The sequence below is a fragment of the Colobus angolensis genome, unplaced genomic scaffold, assembly GCF_000951035.1.
Source record: "Colobus angolensis palliatus isolate OR3802 unplaced genomic scaffold, Cang.pa_1.0 Scaffold146, whole genome shotgun sequence".
Taxonomy (NCBI): Eukaryota; Metazoa; Chordata; class Mammalia; order Primates; family Cercopithecidae; genus Colobus; species Colobus angolensis.
In genome coordinates this window covers 1,934,362-1,955,931 of record NW_012114555.1, presented here as the reverse complement: position 1 = coordinate 1,955,931, position 21,570 = coordinate 1,934,362, and the positions used below count along the sequence as shown (strand labels likewise).

The 21,570-nt window shown below is 35.4% G+C and overlaps 1 protein-coding gene across 1 annotated transcript in view; it reads left to right on the top strand.

Moving 5' to 3' along the window:
• Nucleotides 1-21,570, top strand: part of STIM2 (stromal interaction molecule 2) — a 158,164-nt gene that overhangs the window by 67,119 nt on the left and 69,475 nt on the right. Inside the window, exon 4 of the mRNA XM_011935630.1 lies at nucleotides 20,310-20,424. Coding sequence (XP_011791020.1) covers nucleotides 20,310-20,424 — 115 coding nt within the window. The remainder of the gene's footprint in view (nucleotides 1-20,309; nucleotides 20,425-21,570) is intronic.

The following is a 21,570-nucleotide window of genomic DNA, read 5'->3' as shown; positions in this document are numbered from 1 at the left end:
ACCTTTATCTTTGTCTTGCTCCCTCACTAAGTTGTTATTAAATTGATCTAAGTTTTGTGCCAAGATTTGTGCTACTGCTAAAAACCCTGGCTCTACCTCAGTTTGGTTTATCAGTCTGAGTCTTTTTGTATTGTACAGCTTGTTTTCTACTAACATGACAGAAAGACTCAGCAACTTTCCATTCCTTTTTCTTTTTTGCAGGTAAGTGATTTTTTTTGTCTTTTTATTCTCTAGAAATAAATAGTGTAAACTTTTTTTTTTTTTTGAGATGGAGTCTCGCTCTGTTGCCCAGGCTGGACTGTGGTGGCATGATCTCGGCTCACTGCAAGGTCCTCCTCCTGGGTTCATGCCATTCTCCTGCCTCAGCCTCCCGAGTAGCTGGGACTACAGGCGCGCACCACTATGCCCGGCTAATTTTTTGTATTTTTAGTAGAGACAGGGTTTCACTGTGTTAGCCAGGATGGTCTCAATCTCCTGACCTCATGATTCGCCCGTCTCGGCCTCCCAAAGCGCTGGGATTACAGGCATGAGCCACCGCGCCCAGCCAAACTTTTTCTTATATTAAAATAATGTTGACTCTTTCATTGACTTTTAGAATTTTTTTTTTAGTAGTATATTTCTTGGTTTTCCCAAATTTTCTTTCTTTCTTTTAAAAAAAAAAAAAAAGTCCCCAGCTTTATTGAGGCATATTTGACAAATAAAGATTGTATGTATTCAAGGTGTATGATGTGGTGATTTGATATCTTTATACATTGTGAAATGATTATTATTGCAATCTCATCACCTCACATGTCAAAGGGTACAAACTTTCAGTTATAAGATGATAAGCTCTGGGGATCTAATGTGTAGCTAGTTACTGTAGTTAATAATACTGTATTATATACCTGAAATTTGCTAGGAGAGTAGATCTTTTGTGTTTTTACCACAAAAACAAAGGTAACCAAGTTTTCATATCTGAAGAATTTTATGTAATAGTCTAAGTTTTCCTATGTATCCAGCATTTAGCCTGCAGGAAGTTCCCCAAGGACTGACTGCTGCAGTCACTGATCACATAGTCTCAGGAGACAGTTCTGCCCTAGAAAGCTGTTTGGGTTGTTGTAAGGTAAAGTGCTAAGTTATATCAGGGAGGTGTAAGGTAAAGAGTTCTTATCCTCAGATAACCTCACATTTATGCTGTCTCACGTTATCTTCAGCAGTACTTTTTTGAGATGGACAGAAGTGTTATCTCTCTTATAGATAAGGAGACAGAGGCTTAGAGAGATTAAGTTATTTAGGTTACATAGTGTACCTAAAGAGTGCTAGGATTAGAGTCCACCTGTCCCAACTACTGTTCATTCTTCATGACATGTTTAGGCATAATTTCCAGGTTTTTTTTAAATTTTTTAATTTTTAACTTGTATTCAGTTTTGAGCCATGGAAGCTAAAAGAGGCTCTCTGCATACATTCTTGAACTGGGTTTCTGTTAATATTGGATGGTCTGTTAATGTTAATATTGGAAACTTCTGGGTATTTAGTTCATTTACTAGCACCTCATACCCTGCTTGTTCCCTGTATTTTGGTTTGAATCTTACCATATTGAGTAAATTGTCACTCTAGGGGCTTGCTTTACTACTTTTTCCCTGGCCTGCTCCTACATCTTGGCATATATACTTCCTATCATCTAAACCTGTGAAAACTATTCCCATTTCACAAGGTCCCTTGTAAGGACTCTACCAAGTGTTATCTTGAGTCTTATCTTGAGTTTGGCTGGAGGATTCACCTTGCCTCTTTCCCCTGCGTATTAAATCAGTATTAGATTTTCTATCTTGGCCTTTCTGAGTCTGGCCTGATACTGTTCTTGACTTAGCGTTGGTACTGCCAAGTATTGATGACAATGCCTTGTACCACCTCACTGGATCTAAAGGGCTGAATCGGAGAAATATAACGTTTTAACACTAAAGAATATTTTGTCTGGATCCTAAAAATGTTACAAACAGTTGATAGTATTTAAGAGCCTTTTACTTTAACTGTCAGTCCTTGCTAACTCACCTTTATTATTTTTTAATATCATACCTGTACCTAAAATTTCTTTTAAGTGTTCATTGGGGATGTTTGAAAATTTTTATGTGTGGTGGTTGTTTTGTTCTCATTTTCCCTTTGTTTTCTTTTCTTTGACCCCCTGAAGGACTTGGGAAATAGGCCTAAGGGCATTGTTGACTACTTCGTTAAAAACAAAACACATGTAAGGTTTTGAAGTTCTTGTTTATATATTTAGCACTGTACTAAATATGGGACAGATTGAAAAACTGAATATAGGCCCCATGAGTTTACTGTCTAGTAGGGTATATAATGTCATGTATGTATATACTACAAGGCATGTCATGGCAAACGATATCCTGGTAATACACATGAATCCTGGCGTGTTCTTGTGATGCACGTTTGTTTGGGGAGCATCAAACAAAGCTCTGCCTAGGGTCGTTAAGATGGACTTTGTGAAATGGGAATAGTTTTCACGGGTTTAGATGATAGGAAGCACATGCCATGACGTAGGGGCAGGACAGGGAAAAAGTACTAAAGCCCCTTGAGTGCTAATTTACTCAGTAATTTACTCAGTAGCAAGTCACGCGGTCTGACTGGAGTCTTAATGTTGTTGAGGATAGGACTGAAAAGAAGCTGCTTGGTTTTCCTTCTTCCTGCTCTTGCTTACTTTTCTGATTTCTTAGTTATTTTTACTTTTCCTCCACCCTAAGTGTATGTATTTGGTAAGATTTTTGTCCTTGGGCCTCTTTCTTTCACTTCCTAGGTCACTTTATTTAGGCCCATGGTTTTCATGATCACTTCTGTAAATATTCAGTTCTTTCTTCTGTCCACAATTCCATTCTCATGTTTGGCTTGTGCAGATCTCCAACAGTGTCCTAAGTGCTAATGAAATACATTGCTTTCTCTTTGTGCTTTTCTTTTTAGAAAGTCTCATGCTGGACCAATCACTGCCTTCCTTAAAAACATTGATTCTTATTTCTCTTTAAGTGTGGTTGTGTTTTTATTAGTGATATCACTATTTTACCTACAACTCAGGCTCAATGCTCCAGCCTCATCTTTGTTTGCTGCTTTGTCTGCCTCTCTGAGTTGAGTTTTATTATTATTATTTGATTTCTAACTGGTCTTGCCATTGCTTATCTTTCCCTTTTTGTAAATCCGTTTTGACATTATTACTTGGTTAAAACATTTTAGAACATAATATTTTGTTATTCTCTGCCCTACTCAGAAATTTATATTAGAGCCCCATAGTCTAGTGGTCTCAAATTTTAGTTTTCATTAAAATTGCCAGGAGGACTTGTTAAAACACAGATGGCTGGGCCCACCCTCACAGTTTCTGATTCCGTAGGTCTGGGATGAGACCCAAGAATTTGTGTTTCTAACAGATTCCCAGGCAATGCTGATACTGCTGGTCCAGGGACCATGCTCTGAGAACTGCTGTCATAATCTTCCAAATACGGTTTGGGCTGCTTAGTTTGACATTCATGATCTTTTACAGTCTGGTCATATTCTGCCTTTCTATCCATGATCATTTATTGTGCAGCTTCTTCACGTGCTCTTTACTTTAGCCAAAGTGAACTACTGACAGACAACTTTTTGTGCACATCCTGTATTCTCATGAGTATACAGGCATTTCCCTTAGGATTTCGCTCAGTCTCCGCTTGTTTCATCTTGCTTGTCAAACCATCTTTTAAGATTAATTTAAAGATTAGTTCAAGTGGAATCTTTTCTCTGTTTCTTGTTTTTTGTATTTTCTTTTATCATTCTTCTTCCAAGCCAAAGTAATCTCTTGCATTACTCTTCCTTTATGGTATTTGTTGCTTTGTAGTTTAGCTTGACCCATATTTCCAATTTCCATCCCTTATCCAGTTCACTCTTTGTATTTTACCTGTCCCACTTTAGTTACAGAGCATATGTGTGGTGATGCAGGAAATGAAATTCTTTCTGTAGATTAGAACCAGAAGGCCTGATAAGCCAGTATTCCCTGAATATTGATAGAGGATTTTCACATTCCAAAAATGGGTTATAGTTATTACCCTGAATCTCACTGATGGAAGTGAGATTTAAACTCTTATTTTCTCCCCTTAAAAAAAGATATTTAAAAATTATACCATATAGTAAATTAATGGGCTCTCCTAATTATTGGCTTTCTTAAAGATCCTAAGAGATGAGCAGTACCTTTTAAAGGTAAGTATCTTTTAATGAATAAAATTGTGCCTGTATAAGATAATGAATTTCTTCAAATTCTTAATGGCTTAAAGTTTTTTGAGTTATATTTTATATACAATTCAATGTAAAGATTTTAGGTGTATAGTTTGATGAATTTTGAAAACTACATACTCATGTAGCCATTACCCTAATTGAGATTTGATTCTCAGATTTTAAAACTTTCACTTTCTTTTGTAGAAGACAATGAAGAGAAATATTTGTATTACTATAAAACCTGTTATGTATTGTTTGGTCACTAATTTAAAGATAAATTCAGTTGCTAGTTTTTTTCCCATACTTTGTGATATGTTTAAAATCTTATCCCAGCGATCTAACAACTACCTGTAGATGTTACGATTGGGGTTGGGAAGTGTTTTCTTTCACTGTCTGTGTCAGATAACCACTGGGGGCTCACCGTCTGCATTTGTGTCCACAAGCTTTATCTTCTCTCCTACTACTGTGGATTCACTGTCTGTGTTCTTGCCAAGTGTATTTCTTTACCTGTGTACTTGACCTCATCCCCTATTCCTACTCTAGGGCAGTCCTTTTGCAATTTTTCTCTCCTCAGCAACCATATTTTCCCTTTTCTACTGTAACTTGATCATGTGTTCAAACCTGGCATTATTTTTCTTACCTTTACACACAACAAAAGAACTTCTTGACTCTCCTTCTGCCTTTGGTTATTGCCTCATTCTTCCCTCCTTTGATTAGAAAACAAAAAATCTCAAAAGGACTTGTGTACTGTTTTTCATTTTTTCTTAATCTCACTTAGGCTTTTGACTTCATTACGCCACCAAAATTATTCTTATTGTGCTTATTAGTGATGTCCATGTGGCTATGCAGTGGTCAGTTATCAGTCTTCGTATTACTAACTAGTGTCATGATATGGTTTAATATATTTTCCTTTTTAAAGCACTTTTTAAAAAAACTTGATCTTTGGGAAACCATGCCCTCCTTATTTTATTTCTACCATATTGGTTACTGCTTTTCAGTTTCTTTGCTGGTTTCCCCTTTATCTCCTTGAACTACAAATATTAGTCTGTACACTGCTTTGCTTATTTATACTCACCCTCTTGGTTATCTTACCTAATTTCGAGGCTTTCACATACCCTATAACTGAGTCCTGAGCTCTGGCTTCATATATCCAACTGCATCAACATCTCTGCTTAGATATCTAGTAGTCATCTTAAATTTAAGGTTTAAAATTGAGTCCTGATTTCCTACTTGACTCAAATCTCTTCTCTCTTGTTTTTGTTTTTTACAATGGAGTTGCTGTTTAAACAGCTGCATTATAACAATCTTTGAGTGGGCCCAAAAATTTGGCATCATCCTTGATGTTTTGTGATCTCATCTGCCATTGTTGATCGTTGCTGGGATTCATTAATTTATTAATGGTTGAAAAATGCCAGTATTTTACTTCTATCCTTTTTTTTTTCATTAATTGGAATACCCTTTAAAGAGATATTTTAACACATCAATTATTTGGTTTCCTGTTTGTATAGGAAAGGCAAGAAAAATAATTGATTGATTCCCTGTATTTACACATATTCAAAATAATTAGGTAGTTTCCAAGGATCCTCTAAAGGCGATGAGAGGCATGCTTGTGTGTATGTTTAGTATCATGAACTCATGATTTTGAATGAGCTTCAGGCTATGTTATTATCTTTGTTGTTGTTTAAATTGCCCCAGTTTTGGCCAGTGGAAACTTACTTAGGCTCGCACCTGGATCCTTCAGGCACAACCTTGCCTTTGATAGGTTTCTTGCTTTCCACAGTGACAAAATGTTCCATGTCCAGCTCGTATATTTCTGGCCCCAGAGTTCTGCTTTCTTCAGCTGTTTCTTGAAGGAGCTTTAATTTTGTTTAGTGGGAAACAGTATCTGATAGACCCCAATCCAAGTGCTAGCAGCGCTCCGTTAGTCATTGTTCCTATGTCTTCTCAGTGGATGGGGCTAAGAAATATTTTGTTGTTACTTTCTTTCTTTCAAAGATAATATACACTATGAATTCAGTCTGATATTTATGATTCAGATTTAGTACTACAGGGTTTTAATTTAACTTTATTGGTCTTACCCCTGTATTTTCCAACAGTCACACTGAAAATTTTGATTCTTAACAATACCAGCATAACTAGTAAGGATAAGAATACTAACGTTAAAACCAGTGGTGTATAATTACCAAAAACAGTTTAATTATCTTGGAGTTTTTTTGTTTGTTTGTTTATAGGCCATATCCCTCTAGGCAAATATGATTAAAATCAGTGAGGATAGTTCCTAACTGTATGGTTATACCACTATCTAGATGATGTAGTTAGGTTCAGTTGTTTTATTTTACTTGTGATTTTTAAGGATTACCTTTTAAAATTAATTTTGTTTTTATAATTATTGTTTTATACAAATATATATATGATTCCATAGTCTAATCTATGCAATAAAGTATATGCAAAAAGTATCCCTTCTGTCTTTGTCTCATATACCATATTTTCTCCATCCCTTTAAAGATTGCCTTTTCCCCCTTTATTTTATGGTTTACTTGTTCTTCAATTTTTAAAATACAAGCAAAATACTTTTATTCTCTATTTCCTTAGCAGGTTAGCCTTACTTGCTTTGAGTAACAATATACTTTTGATTTGACTTGTTTTCTTAATTTCTGGGTTTCACATGCTAGGAAATATGCTCTCTGAGGGTAGGGATTTTTGTTTCTTTTGTCTTGCTCTATTCCCACTATTGGTCCATAATAGATAGGAAATATTTTCGTGAGTAATTGCATTGTGCATTCATGGTGTTTTATCTCAATGCAAATTAAAATTTGTTAAAACAGAAGCCATTACTAAATACTCTAATTAAGAGTGACAGGATACCAAAGAGCTTACACTAGTATTGTAAAAGTTTATGTTTTCTATTGTGTAATAATCTTTTCTAGTAACTTGTGAAAAGTTGCTTACACAAAGTTAGAAAATGTTGTTTGTCAATTAACAATCACTGAATATCTGTTTTTCTCATCAATCACGTGAATAGTATTTTCCCCAACACTATCTGCTAACTCTATGTGTATGTATTCTAATGTACATGGATTTGTGAAGGTGGTTCAATAAAGATTTTAAAATCTAATAGTACATGGTGAATGTTTAAATGAATGAAGTAAGCGTTGTGGGAATAGAGAGTATTTGGGAACTTTTTTGTTTTTAACTTTTAAGTTCAGGAATACATGTGCAAGATGTGCAGATTTGTTACATTGTTAAATGTGTGTCATGGGGGTTTGTTGTACAGATTATTTCATCATCCAGGTATTAAGCCTAATATCCTCTAGTTACTTTTCCTGATCTTCTCCCTCTTTTTACCCCCCAACCCTCTGGGAGGCTCCAGTGTGCGTTGTTCGTCTCCATGTGTTCATGTGTTCTCATCATTTAGCTCCCACTTATAAGTGAGAACATGCAGTGTTTAGTTTTCTGTTCCTGTGTTAGTTTGCTAAGGATAGTGGCTTCCAGTTTCATCCATGTCCCTGCAAAAGACATGATCTTGTTCTTTTTATGGCTGCATAGTATTCCATGGTGTAAATGTACCATATTTTATTTATCCAGTCTATCATTGATGCGCATTTAGGTTGATTCCATGTCTTTACTGTTGTGAATTGTACTGCAGTGAACATATATAGGCATGTGTCTTTATAATGATAGATACGATTTATATTCCTTTGGGTATATACCCAGTAATGAGATACACTAGTTTGAATGGTATTTCTGCCTCTAGGTCTTTGAGGAATGGCCACACTGTCTTCCACAATGGTTGAACTAATTTACACTCCCATCAACAGTGTAAAAGTGTTCCTTTTTCTCTACAGCATCTGTTATTTTTTGACTTTTAATAATAGCCATTCTGACTGGTGTGAGATGGTATCTCATTGTGGTTTTGATTTGCATTTCTCTTATGATCAGTGATGTTGAGCTTTTTTCATACGCTCGTTGGCCATATGTATGTCTTATTTTGAGAAGTGTCTGTTCATGTCCTTTGCCCACTTTTTAATGGGGTTGTTTGTTTTTTTCTTGTAAATTTAAGTTGTATTTGGGAACTTTTCGTACTTTCCACTCAATGTTGCTGTGAACTTAACAAGCCCGTGAACCTAAAACTGCTCTAGAAAATAAAGTCTCTGAATCCATGGCATGTTTACAACATTATAGTGATGTCGGTTAGATTTGTGCTATGTGCCTTATACGTAAAATTGTTGCATTTGTATATGATGTCATTAATGTTAGTTGGACATGCAAAAATCATTATTTTTCTTCTGTTAGTATTAACGTGAAAAAAGTAAATGGAATATCCCAGAAAGAGAACTGTCTATGTTTATGGTTAGCTTGAACCATGGGAAAATATTGATGTCCTACCATGTTTCAGTTGTATAAAGATAGCATTGCAGGTTGTTGGGAATATTAAAGTTATTTCAATAAGTAATGCTTGAGTAATGAGTTAAGATTTAGAGAATGAAACTCAGTTCTGACCTTTCACCTTATATAGAAAATAAACTAGATATATTAAAAAATTGATGAATGTGAAACTGTACCAAAATTAGAAGAAAATATAGGTGATTACTTAATAGAACTTATTGGAACCTCTGATAAGAACCTGTCAGTTCCCTTAATGTAGTCTTATCAAACCTTGATTCTTTAAGATTAGTAATGGAGGAAGAATCTGATGAGAGGAACTGCTCAAGTCATAGCTTTTTGATTCTTACTTCCAGATATCTTTCTTCTCTGTGTGAGGGGCCTCACTATTTGCTGCTGCAGTTGCCTCACTTGTGTGTGTGTGTGTGTGTGTGTGTGTGTGTGTGTGTGTGTATGTGCATATGCGTGCACATGCTCCTGTGTGCTTGCACTACCGTGCACTCTTTTTTTCTGATTTTCCGATGTCATATCCCTTTCCTTTTGCTTCCTACAAAGCTGAAACAAATTTTGGATGACTTTATATCCCTTCATCTTTAGAAAAAGGGTACATAGACTTAAAAATATGCAATTGGATAATCTGGTTTATCACATCAGTTTACCAGTTTGGTTTTGTGGTTTCTTATAATTCTCTGTCTATTGCATTGTTTCCCTGTGTCAAAAACCATCTTTGCTTATCACTGGTCATTAAATGATTCCAGATCCTGTACACTAGACCTAAGAGACGGGGACTAGCAAGCTAGAATTTTATTTGACTATGTTTTAGGATGATTTTGGCTGCAAGTAATAGAATACCTGAATTCAAGTGGCTTGAACAATAAGAGTTTAATATTTGAAAATGCATTATCATAAGTCAGGGGCTAAATGGTTTTAAGGTTCGTACACAGGCTCAATGATGTGTAGGTCTCTGTGTTAGCTTTTCTTTCATTGGCTTTCTACTCATGGTTGGACATGGCTGCAGTAGCTCCAAGTGTTGTATTCTCCCATGATAACATCAGAATTTAGGAGATTGGAGGGATGCTGTTCTTCTTTCATCTCTGTCTCTCTTTCTCTGTTTTATTAGAGAGGACACTGACAGATTCCCATATGTAAAATAAGTATGGAATAAACGTTTTACATGCGAAATACAAATAGTTAATATGAGTTTGAGAATTTATAATCTTAAAATTATAATAAATTCATATCAAAACATAATTACATTTTATTTTTCAAATGGTACAAATATATATATATTTGTACCATTTGAAAATATATATAAATGATAAAGCTTGTGAAAATATCTTGATTTAGGTACTCATAATACCGGTGTAGGGAGGGGGTGAAATTGGCCGGGCCAGGGCTCTCTTTGCTGATTATCTGCAGTCAGAGTTGTGGGACTTGGAGGAGGGGACTGAGGCCACAGCCACATCTTGATCAGGCTTTCTCCAGCCCTCCATCAGCCTCACCAGATCTCCATTCTTTGCTATGAGGGCCAACACGTAAGACCCCATCTCCCTGCTTGCCAGCCCTAGACCTGTTGGAGCATAAAGCCCTTCCTCCCCAGGTCTGAGTATGTGGGGCTCTGCTTTGGCACTGCCCCACAGAAGCCACAGCCTCTTTATTCTGTTTCTGTTGTTTTGTTTTTAACAACTATACTTTGCACACATGAAAAGAAATAAATAAAAGTTGTTCCAGAAGGCAACTTGACTCTGTGTATCAAAAGCCTTATAATCGTATGTCTGTCTCTTTCTAAGAACCTATCCGCGGGAAATCGTCAGAAGTTGGCAAAAATATATATACAGGGATCTTTCTTTATAATCAGGAAAATTTTTATATGCTGTAAACATTCCATAATAGGGATGTTGTAGGTGAAAAAAATTCCATTCTAATTTACAAAAGCAAAATGGAAATGTATTGGTCCCATAGTTGAACAATCTAGAATTGTTCAGGTATGATTGGATTCTTGTGCTTGAACACCTGTCATCAAAATTCTGCCACTTTCTCTCAGCTTTGCTTTCTTTACTGGCCATATTCTCAGGCTCGTTCTCCCTGTGTGTCTCTCAACAGCTCTAGGTCAAATCCTGCTAGTTTTCTGTGGCCACAGCAGAGAGAGCTTATTTTTTCCAGGTGTTCCAATGAAAGTGCTAAGTGGGATTCATATTGGTTCTAATTGTTTTGACATGGTCACATGCCTACCTCCAGCCCTTCCCTGTGGCCACAGGCATAGGGATAGTCTTATTGGCTAGGCTTCCTCAATTCAAACATACATCTCTACAGAGGGGAGGAACTGGGAGACTGTGACATAATTGCGAAAAGAAGTAGTGTTCAAAATGATGGCCTTGTATTTGGCCAGGCACAGTGGCTTACGCCTGAAATCCTGGAATTTTTTTGGGAGACTGAGTTGGGAGGATTGCTTGAACCCAAGAGTTCGAGACCAGCCTAGGCAACATAGTGAGATGTTGTCTCTATAAAAAAATTTTTTTAACCCCTCCCGAAAACTTCATTTAATAAGGCAGTTTATTTTAGAATGTTTTCCACTAAAATTGCTTAAAATTAGAATGTTTTAGTGCTAAAAGAGGCAGTCTTCAGTATTCTGGAAATGCTTCATTTTCTGACGTTGTGGGATACATTACGTTTTACTGATTCTATAGTTTTTTTTTTTTTAAAGAAAATTGTAATTAATATTGCAGTGAACATTACTAGTCTTGGGATTATTGGAAAACAAAGGGCTAGTGACTTCTCAGAAACCAAGTCTTTGGTTGATAGAAGATACTTGTTAGCTTCCTTGAGAGGTAAAAATGAGGAGAACTACAGAAAAATGAATATTCAGTGGCGATGATAGGTAAGGCACACCCTAGTGAACTGACACAGTACATACAATGTATTCATTTTGTTTCTTTGTAGAAGATTACTTTTTCTTCAATCTTAATCTTCCAATGTCACTTTTTACGGATTTAGGATAGAATTGCTTTTCTTTTTGTTTAGATAGTCTCTTATTTTTCCTTATCAATCCTATTACACAGTAAGTCTTCACAAATTAATTTTGATACATTATATTTTGAGTTTTATTAATATTATCCATATTTATAGTCAGAGTTATTCTCTGAATGCTGAGTGCCACAAAGCTTTCTCATGATTATCAGTGTCTGTGTTCATTCAAAATATTTCTAAAAGTAGCAACTCCAGAATTTACTTTGGTATAATCTATCTTACAGTCTAAATTATTGACCTTTATTCTGTCTCACAGTCCTGTATGTATTTTAACATAGTTAAGTAGTAAAATTATTTTATTGGTGACTAAATGAACTATATAACTCATCATTAAAATGATAAGTACTACTGTAAAGTTTCTTTTTTGATGAAAACTATGTGTAGTTTATTATATTTATGTATAATGAAATAAAGGCCCTATAGTGGTTATGAAATTGGTATCCAGCTTCTCTTTCCAAAGAAAGTGGTAGTAACCTCTAATCTGTGGTTTAGGAACAGTTCTGATGCAGTTTTAGATCTGCTTCCTGTGTCTCACTCTGAAATGCCTCCGTCTTGCTTCAGGGTCTTTATTGTTGAGCTTGTGTATGTGTGTGTTAACTTAAGCAGGTGCTCACAGTTTAATGTGTAAATATTGTATTTCCTCCTTGGCTCCTCCTCTTATCTTCCTGATGGCCCATCCCATCCCCCATTCATTATCGGTGTTACTGCTTGTGATTTTTTCCCCCATAGCTTTCTTTATGTTCATAAAACCATATGTAAACATATACATATGGTTTTTAAAATTTTTGCTTTATAAAAATATTAATCAAATTGAATACTTAAGATGTTTTGATGAAGAATATTTCTGAATTGCATTTTATAAATACAATATAGCTTTCTTTTAAGTGCTTATAGGTACTCACTAGACAGTGAAAGTAAGCGTAATACACAGTATTCTCAGTGATGGATACTAGAAATAATTACTTGACCCTCTGTATAACACATAATCTTATCTGCAATATATTTCTGCTGCTAGTGCTTTACAAATTAATTAGAGCTCTAGTATCAAAAAGAACCAGTGACAGCTATTTCATGTTTTAAGCATTCAGACTAATTGTAGTCTTTACGTTTTTATGACACGAAACAGCTTTCAGTTGATTCTGTTGAAATTAAAAGCTTCTTAAATATATAATTTTTGTCTTACTGGTATTCTCTTATCTACAAAAACTGCATACCTATGGTACAATCTACACACTCCTGTTCTAGATAGAAATTTTGATTTCTCTCTTAAACCATGAATTCAGATTGGAAGAAGCATTATGGCTTGAATGTGTTCCCCAAAATTTATGTGTTGGAAGCTTAATCCACAATGCAACAGTGTTGGGTGGAGGGGTCTCATGGGAGGTGCTTAGACTATGAGGGGATTAGTGCCACTATAAAAGGGGCCTGTGGGAGTAGGTGCTCTCTTATGCCTTTTAGCCTTCTGCTGTATGAAGATGTAGTAAGAAGGCACTCACCAGATGATGCTGGTGCCTTGATTTGGACTTCCCAGCCTGCAGAGCTGTGAGAAAAATAAACTTATGTTCTTTATAAATAATCAGCCAGTCTCAGTTATTCTGTTATAGCAGCACTAAATGGACTAAGACAAGCTGTTCTTTTGATAGAATGCCTCCTCTGGTGTTACCCTATGACTCTGGGATGCTTGATCCAGTTCTGTGTTGTTCTTTGGAGTTATCAAGCAACACCTTGGTGGATCCAAGTAACATTAGGCTAGAAGTTAAGAGTATGAAAATGTACATTAGAAGCTTTTATAGGTTTATTGTTCTTTTTTTAAAAAATGTATCAGATCAGCCATCATAGCTTCTAGTCAGCATGAAAAAAATTCCAGAATGATCAAACTCAACTGATGTAATTTTATTAAATATCAGATAGCTATATTGTAAGCTTTTCTTTTTTATTAAGGGTAAACGGATATACCTGCTTTTACATTTTGCCCTGATGGTGTCGTAATTTGTCAAATGTTTCTTACTGGTGGGCAATTTGAATAGTCATAAAATTTTTATTCATAATATTGCAATGAAAACTCTTGAACTTTTTATACAGTTATGTGAGCATTACTATAGAATAAATTCTGAAAAGTAGAAATTCTTGGGTTAAAGGCAATGAGCATTTAACGTTTTAATTGATATTGCTAAAATTTGCCCCCCACGAAGGTTACACTAGTTTGTACTCCTACAGACGTATGAATGTGCCATTTCCCACACAAAGTCCCGTCTTTTCAACTCAGGGAAACTGCCTGGCACTGTTGGGTTCCCTCTTCTTGCACCTTTTCCTAGAAATTCTCTCCAGGAACTCATTTAGGTCAGTCATGCGGCACAGTTGTTTGTTTCTAGTCTCTCAGGGATCACTGTTCTTTGTTGCTTTGTGTTCAGTGTCTTGAAAACTATTGTTTGTATATTGTGTCTGTTTTTTAGTTGTTTTTTGAGGGCCTGGGGGTATGGTAAATCCGGCCCCTGTAACCTCATCTTTGCTGGAAATGCAAATTCTGACTTACTAAATTTTATCAAATACAGAAGGAGATTTTTTTCATTCGTTAAATCTGAAATGCTTACCCCTACTTAAAGTGAATATTAACATGAATATTAACATTAATTCCAAATGACTTGCTATATATATTATTGATGTAATGGTGATTGGATATAATGTTAACTTATGTGATTGTGTGAGTATTGATCATGTCTAAGTAATGGATGGCAAGAAACACTCAAGTGGGTATTTAGGTATGCAGAGTTCTGGCATCAGAGGCCAAAGCCTAATGGTAGATTTTGGCTGGATCATGGAGGGAGGCAAAAGGACTTCTTACAGGACGGCGGCAAGAGAAAATGAGGAAGATGCAAAAGCAGAAACCCCTGATAAGACCAAGACCATCAGATCTTGTGAGACTTACTACCACGAGAACAGTATGGGGGAAACTGCCCCATGATTCCAATTATCTCCTACCAGGTCCCTCCCACAACAGGTGGGAATTACGGGAGTACATTTCAAAATGAGATTTGGGTGGGGACACATCCAAACCATATCGGAGGATAAGATCAAGGTTATTAAAACAAGGAATGTCTTAGTAGTAACCTCTATCTGTATACAAATTACAGGGTCTTGGGTTGTGAGTCTCAATCAAGATTTGGTATTGCTGTTCTTTGTAGATTCAATTCTTAGATCAGTGATTATCAGCTGGTGTTTGTAGTACCTCACACTGTCTTCATTCATGTCCAGGAAATCATACAGAATATGCAAATCAAGGTAAAAATTCAACTCATTATTTTGAAAAATAAATGATTTACAATAAAATTAAAATAGTTGACATTGAGTGTCGACTAATGTACCACTTTTTTTTTTGCACTTCATGTAAAATAAAAAACTTAATCCTCATAACCCTTTGAAGGTGACCATTTTGCAGGTGAGAATACTGAAGCACAAAGAGTCAAGTAACTTACTACAGTCATAGAACAAAAAGGAGATTCGGGATATCTGTGTAGTCTAGACCAAGTCTGTGCTCTCAAACACTGTGCTATTTGATGTAACAATTTTAAGATGAAGAGAGAAACATGGGCAGTTCATGCTTTATTAACATGTTATCACATCTGAGAGTTTAGGAATCCGTGCATTTTTACAGAACATCCAGGTGAGCATGGTGGTGAAGAACTTAGACTTTAGAATACTTCAAAACTTACTTCCAGAGTTGGGTCTCCTTTTAAATAGCTCTATGAAATAGAATACATTGCTGACTCTCTCTTAGCCTTAGTTTTTTCATCTTTAAAAGTGGCAATAGGCTGGGCATGGTGGCTCATGCCTGTAATCCCAGCACTGTGGGAGGCCGAGGCAGGCAGATCACAAGGTCAGGAGATGGAGACCATCCTGGCTAACACGGTGAAATCCCGTCTCTACTAAAAAAAAAAAATATACAAAAAATTAGCTGGGTGTGGTGGCATGCACTTGTAATCCCAGCTATTCGGGAGGCTGAGGCAGGAGAATGGCCTGAACCCAGGAGGCGGAGCTTGCAGCGAGCCAAGATTGCACCACTGCACTCCAGCCTGGGTGACAAAGTGAGACTGTCTCAACAACAACAACAAAAAAAAAGTGGGAATAATAGTGGTACTTTTCTTGTGAATTTTTTCCGCTGAGACATTATACTAAGCTATTTTAGTAGTATTTTCAAGACCTTGCAATTGTTTATGAAGAACCCATCTGTTTTAACTGACTCACATATCAGACCTTGGACATTGTATTGTTTTGATGACAGATGTCATTTGGGAAAGTGTGCTTACATTGTCAGTAAAGAAACTGTGGTTTTCTGCTCCATCCCTGTTATGCAGTTTGTTTCAGGATATCTGAAATGGGTGTATTGGGCAAACTTACATAAATGTCTGTTAATCCCCAAAATATGTATTACACCTTCCAGTATAATCAGGGTGATGCTCATTTGTTCATGTTTTAAACTTTGACAGTAACTCAACACCAGCATATAAAAACCACTCAAAATATTTTTGTCTGACACTTGCATACACTGTGTATGCATTTTACCTTATATAGTAGGCAATTTTATTTTCCTGATTCTACAGAAGAGAAAAATGGGGCTAATGAGCAGTTAAGTGCTTGCAAATGTCTTATAGTAAGTAGTGGAGTCAAGTTTTGAGTATATGTCAAACTCGAGTCTGCATGCCTGACTATGATGATAAATCACCTCTCCTGAGTATTGAGGTCTTAAAATTATGTATTTAAAAGTAGAAGGGGAAACAGACTTATATCATGGAAATCAGGATAAAAATTGTGCAAAACAGGCCTCCCGAGGAATTAAAAGTAGAAAGTCACCAAGAACGGAGGCAGTTCTTTGTGCTGTGTCTTTCCCTGTGGTCACCTCTTTTCTCTTTCATTATTTTCTCTTTCTGCATATTTATTGGCTTCCTCTGTTTGCCTTACCACCTAGCCCATCTTGACTACTCATAAAATGGTACATTCAATATCAGTGTGTTTATCACCCTAAAAGTCCAGAGCTGTGGCCAAGTCGTCCAGTTTTTCATAATCTCAGTATAATTTCCTGTGAGGAGAATCCTGCCATCCTGGCATAGGCTCAGGGTTATTCTCCTGTAGGTGAGGTGTCTGTCTATCCTTTGATCAGATAGCTGTGGCTGTGGATGATAGATTGAGAGGGGGCAACTACACACACACAGGGATGTACACTAATGCAGGTGAGTATTTGTGTGGGAAAAGGGTATGGCCTGAATAGAGCCCCAGAATGTACCTATAATAACATATATCAGATTTTATTAAAGTGCTGTCATAAAAATAACAGCACAAATACAACATTGAAGTTAGAGGTGTGAGAAACTGAAATCAGTTTATTATGTGAAAACTAACTTCCCCAAACTGGATATGTAAAGCATTACTTTCAGTGGTACTAGAAGAGTTTATTTAAAAGAATCGTCTGAGTGAATCTTTTAAAAAGAACATTTGTCATTTATTTGCTGAGCACTCCCTTATGTACCTTGTCAATTTGGGATTCCCTATAGTAGGTTTGCATGTAATTGGATGTATTTACCAGGGAACGCTACATTATTTGCCATACATTATTTGAAGACTCACTTCGTTGAATTTCACATCCTATTTTCAGATTTCTCAATTCATGAATTGCAAATAAGAAGTATTTGTCTTTTGACAAATGAATACAAAGAAGGAGTATTTGTCTTGTGTATGCATTTTCAGTTATTGGTGACTGCTTTTAAAATTTCTCTAGTTACCCTACTTCATTGCTAAAATGAGGAGGGATTTTTAACAAAGTTTTGGAAAAGTCTGAGCAGTCAGAATTATATATTTTTTACTTCTTTAGGATATTGGGAAAAGGTTCCATAGAACGTGATGATTTTTAATGTGTTTGGTTCATTTAAACATTTTCTGAACAAAAATATTTCTAATTATACTGGTTTGTAGTCACATTCTGTGATCAGCATGTTGAAGATCTGTAAGATACAGAATATACTTTTATTTCATGTGGTTTGTTATGAGTTATTGTGATATCCTGGAGTCATACTTCTCGTTTTAAAACAGAAGTAGTTTTAGATGGTAATTCCAGGGAAAATACAATTCATTGTGTTTATTCAATTTTCACCCAACTTTCTTAGGAATAGATAGTTCTTTTATACCAGATGAGCTATAAGTATCTTCAAAAGCATAAAAAACTTTAAAAAATCTTTTATTTTGTTAAGTATGTTTGGCATATATCCATAAACTCATTCCGGCTTTTCTAAAATAGTTACGTGGCTAGAATGCCACATCTAGTCATGTGGAAATTTGCTTATTTTCTGAAATATATTGATCCTGAAATCACAGAACTCCACATTTAGATTGTTTGTGTTCGTGTAGTGAGGATACTTTTTTTGGACATTGTCTTTAATATATATTACATAATGAAACAGTTGCCATTTGTTCCAACTGATTGGACCATTTCCAAGACAGATTTCCTCCCTGCTCAGTCCATTATTACCATTTTCAGTCTAGAATTTCTTTCCAGCTCTTGGACCTTTTCCAAGATAGAGACCATTTCTGAGCATCTCTTTGGTAGTGATTTTTCCAAGGGTCGCTACTGGATTTTGAAGGTGTCAGTCAAGAAGAGTTGGATGATGACAGGAGGACTTGGAGCAACCAGGCAGCCCCCTTAAATATAACTTAAGGCAGCATTTAGTATAAAGGAATAAGGCACTATTTAAAGAAGACAACAGATTACATAGGTTTTTCAGATTAATACTTTTCAAACTTTTGATGATGAGGGACCAGATTTTTAATTTCCAGTGTATATGTACAGGGTGGACAAGGTGAGCATATTTATCACATGCTTGACCCAGATGCTGTGAAAGTGTTTTCTGATTGCCGTAATGCTGACACTACTCTGCTGACCACATGTTCAACAGTGTTGTTGATCCTAGAACATTATTTCTTTATTTTGCTCCCAGGGTTGCTGAGCCTCAGAAAAGTTAAATGATTTGCTCAATATTATACAGCTGTTAAAATTTTCTTTTTCAGTTTCAGTAGAGAGCATCTCTACTCAGGCAGAATTTGGTCTTTTGTCTGAAGGTGATGTTCATTGCTAGTGTAAAAGTCAGAAAAATATGCCTCTGGCATTTTTAACTGTGGGAAAATTTCAATTTCTGCGTCGTGGACTTCTGAAATATTTTACATGATCTTACAGTTTTGGAACAACAGAAAAACAAAAAAGATACCACGTAAAATAATGAAACAAGAAAAATCAGAAATATTGAGGTAGAAAAAGCATAAACAATTTAAAAACTATTAGTTTCACATAATTAGAGTAATGGGTACGTATGAGGAAAGTATCAAGAGATAAGGCCTAAAAGATTCTCAGAGATAAGATTAATAAGTGGTATTAAATCATAAAAAGGAGTTTGCTTTTTATTGTTAGACAATGGAAAACGGTTAAAAAAGTAATATAGAACAGATTAGTTTTTAGCGAAGATAATTTTAATGCTTTCTATATATTTTTTTTTAAGAGACAGGTTCTTGCCTTGTTGCCCAGGTTGGAGTGCAGTGGTGCCATCATAGCTCACTGCAGCCTCAAATTCCTGGGTTCAAGCAATTCTCCTGCCTCAGCCTATCTCTCTATATATTTAAAGTAAGACTAATAGAAGGTGTACTTCAGTTTTGTAAAGTATGCTTTAACTCTAAACACCATAATCAAATGTTTTTGAATTAAAAGTAGTAGCTTAAAAAAGGCAGGAGAACATAGAAATATGATGCAGTAATTGAGAAGATTGTTCTGTTTTCAAACATCCCTGTCACCAAGTATTTGGTAAAAATGAATGCGGTGATATTGAGGCAGTATATTATGCTCTTGAATATAACCAAATGGCTTGCGTTGGACTCTCAGCTCTGATATTCGTTATTTTTTCAATCTTGGGCAAATTGCTTAGCCTCTTTGGGCCTTGGTTTCTCATTTACAGAATGAAGAAAAATAATACTTTTCCTTATAGGACTGTGGTAAAGTTAAATGACTTCCTGTGTATAGACAGATATACAGTGGTCCCTTGGTGTCTGTGGGGGATTAGTTTCAGGACTCCCTCTTACCCGTGGATACCAAAATCCATGGATACTTAAATCCCTTATATAAAATGTTACAGTATTTGGATATAACCTACAGACATCCTCCCATATACTTTAAATTGTCTCTAGATTACTTATAGTACTTAATACAGTGTAAATGCTATGTAAATAGTTGTTATATTGTTTAGGGAATAATGATTTTTAAAACTCTGTACATGTTCAATACAGACACAACCATCCGTTTTCTCCCCTAATATTCTCAATTCCATGAATGCTGAATCCACAGATATGGAGGGGGTGACTGTATACACCTATTTGTTATATAACTTAGAATAATATCTGGTAAATAATAAACATTGAATTAAGTACTTTTACTCCTGCTGCTGCTGGTGGTGGTGTTATGATTAGTAGCAGAAGACATTTCATTAAATACATTTTACAAACATGTAAGAATAATATGACTATAATACCAAAAATTTACCAGTTACTGTTTGAAAATAGCCACCCACTGGATATCAGATTTTATTTTTTTCTCCAGTTATCAAGACTAAGGTAGTGAATTTATATTTATCTTAGTGTTTTCTCTTCTATAGTTCATCAGAGAAGATATGAAATATAAAGATGCTACTAATAAACACAGCCATCTGCACAGAGAAGATAAACATATAACAATTGAGGATTTATGGAAACGATGGAAAACATCAGAAGGTAAGACTGCCTTCGTGATCTGGCTCCCTCCCCTTCTGCACATCTAGCCTGCTTAGTTGTTGTTAACTCACTTATGCGTATGTTTTTACCAAAAAAATCAAAATAACATTTTTGTGAGGATATTTAAATTTTAGTAAATAATTTTCCCTTCTTGTTTTTGAAAGATGATTTTTATCTTTCTGAGAGTCATTAAGCATCAGGCTGTTCTCATATAATTATCGTAAAATAAATAAGATAATGCATGTCTGAGAACCTAAAGTTGTAAAGCATTATTTCAGCTATTACATGACATTATTATAAAAGGTTTAGCAAATAAACATATGGAAACACAAAGTTTTCTTTTTAGTTGTGGAGAATAGTTCCTAATGTTTTTAGGAGGCTATTACTGTTCAACTATTTCTTAAGTAAATCCTTTACGACGTCTCGTAATAGTTGCATGATAAAATTGGATAATTGGTATTTTATTCCCTTTTCTACTGTGAAATTCTCAAGCTGTATTATGGACAGTAATTGTTTAGTACAAGAAAAGTCTGTGATCTAAAAATCTCAACTTGGTTCCTAATACTAGGCAGTTACTAAAAAAAAAAAAAAAATTTACAAGTCCACTAAGCTTACATTTTTTCTTTTTCAGTAACGCAACTAAAATTCCTTCTTTCTAATGCTTCTGTTCTTTCATGAAAGTCAGCAATTATATTGTAAGCATATATTTTTCTCTGAATAATTAAATTAAAGGGACAGATTACCAATTAAGAGTGTAAAGAAATAATAAAGTTTACTTGAGTGATTATAACATTTAAAAGTGGGAAAATAAAACTGTCCCACCAATGCTCAGCATTTTTCTTAGTACAGAAGATGGTAGATAGCTTGCTTACGTGTTTTTCTGTTGAAATATACTTGGGTTGGGGGAAGAAAGAAGAAAACAATATGGACTTAAAAGAAAAATATATAGACTTTTAAAAAACCTCTCCATTTCTCTTCCCTACACCATTTAAAAATAACATGAGCTTGGATAGGAATAGGAATAAACAAATACCAGTTTCATGAAGAAAAGTGAAAATGGGTGCAGCACACCAACATGGCACAAGTATACATATGTAACAAACCTGCACGTTATGCACATGTACCCTAGAACTTAAAGTATAATAA